Consider the following 6,047-nt stretch of genomic DNA (forward strand, 5'->3'; position numbering starts at 1 on the left):
TTTTGTCCTCAACTACATACCTCCCAGTAACCATACAGTCACTGCAAACTGGCCTCATATACAAAAACCCCAATAAATATGAGCACACTGTTCCCACAATGAGGTGTAGAGTTGAAGGGACAGCGGACGTGAAATGTTAACTCAGATTTTTATTCACAGGCGTTGCCAGAAAAGCTGAGGCCTTTCAGCAATTTTTGTTTTTGTCTCACACTGAGGCTCGCGTGATCTCCACAACTCCCAGTAACTTTTCACTGAGTGTAATGAGTCTCACAGTAATTCTGCGCTGACCTGCACAGCTCCCAGTAACTAAACACTGACTGTAAAGAGTCTGGCCTGATGTGCACAGCTCCCAGCAACTGTACAATGACTGTAAAGAGTCTCACAGTGCATCTGGCCTGATCTACACACGTCCCAGTATCTATACGCTGACTTTAAAGAATCTCACGGTGATTCTGACATGAACTGCAGACCTCCCAGTATCTGCACAGTGTCTGGAAACAGTCTCACACTGAGTGTGACCTCATTTACACACCTTTGTGTCACTATACAGTGCCTGCAGACAGTCTCACACTGAGTGTGGCCTCATTTACACAGTCAGTATAACATCAGTGTGAAACAGTCTCTCAGTGAAACTAGCCTGATTAATGCACCACCCATTTACAATATGGTGACTGTAAACCGTCTCACTGAGCATGGCTTTTCTTTAAATTTCAAAATTATATTTTATTTATCAGAAATATGTTTCTGTGTACATATAGTCATAAATGCAGTTTGGCCCTTTACAGTTGCATGTCATGTGACAATAAAGGATATTACAATAAAGAATATTCTGTTCAAGTAAACAAACACAACATTGGAAATGACTTGAACCAAAAACCAAAAACGCTCTCTTGCACGCACAAAATTATACCTACGGGAATCACTGGGAGGGTCTGATAACTGAGCGAACCCCCATTTCCCTTCAGCAGGAAGACCTGAGATAGTGGTCTCCCCCACTGCACCGTGGCAGCAGCTGCCCCAAGTTCTAGTCCATCCCTCAGCACGTAGTCCTGGACCTTGAGATGTGTCAGTCTGCAACACTCAGTCAGGGTCAACTCCTCGCTCTGGAAGAACAACAAGTTTCAGGCAGACCAAAGAGCATCGTTCACTGAGGTAACGGTCCTCCAGGCTTAGTTGATGTTTGGCCCAGTAACTATATCTTGACTGGCAACAGATTCACAGTGACCATGTATTGTTCACCCTCCTACCAGTGTCTGTGGCCTGTTTCACAGTCAACCTCGCCTGATCCTTACTTCCTGTGAGTCAATCCTTTGTGTACTTTTCTACTTAGCCCCTGCCTTTGACAAAGGAGCCAGATTTTCCTCCAGGCCGCATGTCATTCTCCTCACTGCCTTGGTGCTACAATGTACACCACGTGTCTCTCCCTTTCCCTCCTGAATAGTTTTTGTGAACCCCAACCCCCTCCCTGACCCCATCTTCCAACTGCAACGTTGGAGAATCTCCACCCTGGGCACTGCCATTTTTTTCTCCAGCTCGTTCATATTTCTTCACAAAAGAGAAATCATACAACTGCAAGCAGATTGCTGTCCAATGGTGGAATTAACTTTATTTTATATGCATCAATCAAAAGTAGAAATATCACGTGTAGTTATACATGTGACTCATTTCACTGTGCAAAGAAATGATATTTCTGCTGTTCAAACCATTCCAACAGTGCAATATTGGAGAGAGAATATTTGGAAATGATGCAGAAAATGCAGATCGATTAGGGGGAAACTGAAGACATGCTGCACCCAAACTCTGAAACGATTTGGTAAGTGGAATGCTTCATTCAGGCGATTAAATCTGTTTTACTCATTCTTTACTGGTATCCTTCCCATTAGATTGTTTTCCACTCTCTGAGTCACCCCAAATGTGTAGCTCCCTTTCCCTCCCCACATGGCCTTATCCCTTCCTTTACCGCGGTTATGTAACTGTTTCTCTTTAGTGTGTGCTTTATTTCCAGCGGACATACTGCAGTCGGTGAGACCAGGACAGCCAGCTGGATCTCATAGAATATGAGTTCCCTGATTGGGGCTGTTTATCTGGCTGACAGATAAGAAGGGTCAGTGTCAGAGATGTGGTCTCTGAATGAGACAGTGATAAAGGGAAGGGCTGCTCATGTGTAAATAAAGGGGACTTGAAGAAGGACACCAGCCTCAGTGCAAGTATTTCACATTCAACTCCACCACTGGGTTTGAATGTTACTGTATAACCTTCGTTTTCGAGTCACAGTCAGAGAGTTATAGAGATATACAGCATTGAAACAGCCTAGCAGGTATCCTAAATAAATCTAGGCCCATTTCCAGCATTTGGCCAATATTCGTTAAAACCCTTCGTATCCATATACCCATTCAAATGTCTTTTAATGGATGGATGGGTGGGGACCAGATTAATTTCCGTAAGGAGTTCGACAGGGTTCCTCATGGTAGGCTGGCTCGCAAGGTTAGATCACATGGAGTACAATCTATTCAGCCTCTCCCTATCGATCAAACCCTGTAACCCTGGCAACATCCTTGGAAATGGTTTCTGATCCCTTTCAAGTATTGTTGTCAAGCATATCTGTCTGCAGTGATCAGCTGGGTTTCAATAAGGCGAAAATGAGGACTGCAGATGCTGGAGATTCTCATCAAGATTAGAGTGGTGCTGGAAAAGCACAGCAGGTCTGGCAGCATCCAACGAGCAGGAAAATGGACGTTTCGAGCAGGAGCCCTTCATCAGGAATAAGACTGCTTAGAATTAGACTGACACTGAAAACCTGGGACCAGAATTGGGTTGCATTTGAAGATGTGTTGATGGACAGGAAAAATACGTTGTGAGTGCAATTGATTTTGACTGTGAGGGTTTCTTGAATTTTTTGAGTGGATAATTGACTTTTTATCTCTGATTACATCTGGTATGATTCATTGAATGACAAGCAGAAAGGATATCAGTGTAAGTTAGTAAATTCAGATTATTATACTAATTTGAAATGTGATAGATGTATTTGGACAGGCACGGCACCCCTTTACAGAAATTCCCAATTCCCTTATTATGTTTAATCAATTCTTGGAGCCTGTTCAATGCAGTATTCTGGTGCGGAGCATTCTCTACATATGAATAGGCTTTTTCCATCACACTTTCTAACATGAAACCCGGTATTCTCCACTGCAGCCAGCTTTTCCCGGATTTCCTGGTGTTGGCTCTGATCTGCATCATGTGCAAATATTTTACTGAAGACAAAATACTTGTGAATGTCTGGTTCAGTGCATATGTCCCGAAATGGGGAAATTTGCAAGACAGGGATGATTTCACAATTCCCCCTGTTACTGAAACAGTGATCTAGACATGGGCTGTAGGTAGTGTAGAGAATGATACAGCCCACTGGCTGGTTATTGTGCTGAGTTCTGTTATTCAGCAGAGTTTGGAAAAGCTGAGCCGCGGTGCGGTTCCCGTTGATCTGGGTGGGGTTCAGCAATTTACTTTCTGGGCAACGACTGCCGCTGTTCAGGAAGACACCGAGGTCATTTCCACCTGGGTAGTTCAGGACTACGTTCACATCATTGGTAATGAAAGGATGTATTGGTCTGCCGGGGTTCAAGTCTACATATCCGTTGGTCTTTCTGCACTGGGAAGCAGGTAAAGCCAACAGGAAGGCGAAGTATTTTCTCCTATAATAGGTCACCTGGTGCCCAGCTTCTGTGCAGAAACTGAAAGAGGTAAAGTCAGGATATCAATCAAGGAACAGTCTTTGGGTAAAACATTCTGTTTGCAGTGTCAGTGCGCCCAGTTTGAGATGAGTTACTTGGAACAATGCTCATCATATTAAAGAAAACGTGAAACCCTGCAATTCACATTTCACGTTCTTGCATGGGAAGGTCAATGTTGATTTACTTTGTATCCCTGTCCCAGTGTTATAGTAAATTCTGGGATCAGTGAGAGGTTTAAAGAGAGAATCAGGGTAATTGACAGAGAGCAGAACAATGTTACTTATTTTTGTACAAATCCTCCTGCAATGAATTAGAGAATGCCACAAGCCTTCTTGATAACTCGCTCTAACTTCACTTTAAATACTTTGACTGATGCACTACTTGATGCCGCATGATACACGGGATGGTTAGAAATAAATAGAGACGGGGAGAGAAACAGAGAGAGAGAGAGAGAGAATGAGGGCTACAGGTGCAATCAGTGGGAGCTGGAGGTCGGGAGAATCCTGGAAGAATTGTTAACCGGAAAAATGTTTGGGGCATACAGAGACAAACAGAACAAAAGACTTGCAGACTGACAGGAAATGGAAATAATAGCAAAGGACGCAGAGGGAGACAAAGGGAAACTGAGCGGTGAGTGAGATGATTCAGTAAACAGTAAAATGTTGCCTGTGTGGGGGGTTTGGACTTTCTCTTCAAAGCTCACTCCGATGTATTTCACTCTCCTTTATTTCGGGGTCAGCGAGTGCTATCGATTTCACTGTTAGAGATATGACCCCGGGAAATCTGGTAATAGTTTCCCTGGAAGTCCCTTCCTCTGGGAGTAATAAGAGTCCTAGTTAATGGGTTCAGACTTATTTCCCACAGCGACAGAGCACTGCCTATACCTGCCGTGTCCTCACGATTTATTACCAGCCTGCTCCAGGCAACCAGGCTCTGACTTGACCTCAGATTGAGCACAGCCCCCAGCTTACAGAGATGGTCAGGTAAGATCTATTTCACTAACACTTACCGATTGACAATGCCAGTCAAGGCACGGTTATCCAGTACAGCCGCATCTGACATGGGGATTGTGAGCAGCACCAACAGGAACAGGCAGAGTGACCACATTTTGAGATTTGTCAGCACCCTTTAACCGTACTGTAGGGAAAACACAGAAAAAATCTGAAAAGTATGAAAAAAAAACTTGTTCAATTCGTACTACATTGGCGAGAGCGTGAAAGATATGCAGGGACACACGTGTCGGCAAACAGAAAATGTCTGTCTATCGTCATCAGTGGTGCTTGCCCAGTAATTAAGCAGAAGTTCTGATTATCTCCCATGGGTATGATTTGCAGGTGAAGATTGGAAGGCAAAATGTCCTCTCCCAGAATCAAACGCCCGGTGCTTACCTGCTCGGAGGAAACTGGAAGGGGTAAAGTCAGGCTGTGAGTTCAGGGGCGGACTTTGGGTGAAACATTCTCTGTGCAATGTCAGTGGGCCAAGTTTGAGACGAGTTACTCAGAACAATGCCCATTATATTGGACACATCGTAAAAGTCAACAATTCACATTTCAACAATTTGCATCGGAAGGTCAATGTTGATTTATTGTATTTCCCTGTCCCAGTGTTGTAGTAAACTCTGCGATTAGCGAGAGGTTTAAAGAGAGAATCAGGGTAATGTGACAGAGAGCAGAACATTGTTACTTATTTTTGTACAAATCCTCCTGCAATGAATCACAGAATGCCACTAGCCTTCTTCACTGTATCTTCATGTTAATGTCCTTTGACTGATGCCCTAATCGATGCCCCATGCCACACGTGACGGGTGGAAATAGATAGAGAAGGGGAGAGAGACAGAGAGACAGAATGAGAGCTTCAGGAACAGTCAGCTGGAAGGGGACGTCAGAGTGTTATAGAGATATACATCACGGAAACTGAACATTCTGTCTCACCGGTACATGCCGACCAGATATCCCACCCAAACAATTCCACCTGCCAGCAGCCAGCGCATATCCCTCCAAACCCTTCCTATTCGTATTCCCATCGAGACACATTTTAAATGTTGCAGTTGTATTAGCCTCCACCACTTCCTTTGGTAGCTCATTCCATACTGGTACCACCCCCAGTGTGAAAAAAATTGCCCCTTAGCTCTCTTTAATATCTTTCCCTCTCACCCTAACCGTATGACCTCGAGATCTGGACTCCCCCATCCCAGGAATATGAATTTGTCTACTTATCCTATCCATGACCCTCATAATTTTATGAACATCGAAAAGGTCACCCCTCAGCCTCAGAAACTCCAGAGAAAACAGCCCCAACCTGTTCAGCATCTCCCTATAG

At 44.2% G+C, this 6,047-nt stretch overlaps 1 protein-coding gene across 1 annotated transcript; it reads right to left on the reverse strand.

The window, feature by feature from the left end:
• Nucleotides 1-3,076: 3,076 nt before the first annotated feature.
• Nucleotides 3,077-4,877, reverse strand: LOC148134884 (uncharacterized). Its single transcript, XM_087985384.1, has 2 exons — nt 4,738-4,877; nt 3,077-3,728 (listed from the first exon to the last, which is right to left on the reverse strand). Exons 1-2 carry the CDS (start codon nt 4,833-4,835, stop codon nt 3,077-3,079), a joined length of 750 nt encoding a protein of 249 aa, XP_087841510.1. The 5' UTR covers nt 4,836-4,877.
• Between the last annotated feature and the right edge of the window lie 1,170 nt (nt 4,878-6,047).

This window comes from Chiloscyllium plagiosum, unplaced genomic scaffold, assembly GCF_037043375.1.
Source record: "Chiloscyllium plagiosum isolate Xiang-an unplaced genomic scaffold, Cpla_swu_hap1 HiC_scaffold_52, whole genome shotgun sequence".
In the NCBI taxonomy this organism is placed as follows: domain Eukaryota; kingdom Metazoa; phylum Chordata; class Chondrichthyes; order Orectolobiformes; family Hemiscylliidae; genus Chiloscyllium; species Chiloscyllium plagiosum.

Bases quoted from the DNA above. Each gene is read 5' to 3' on its own strand.
- LOC148134884 (XM_087985384.1), bottom strand. From the start codon at position 4,835: ATGTGGTCACTCTGCCTGTTCCTGTTGGTGCTGCTCACAATCCCCATG. The intron at 3,729-4,737 runs GTAAGTGTTAGT...TACCTCTTTCAG, and splicing joins TTGACTGGCATTGTCAATCG to TTTCTGCACAGAAGCTGGGC.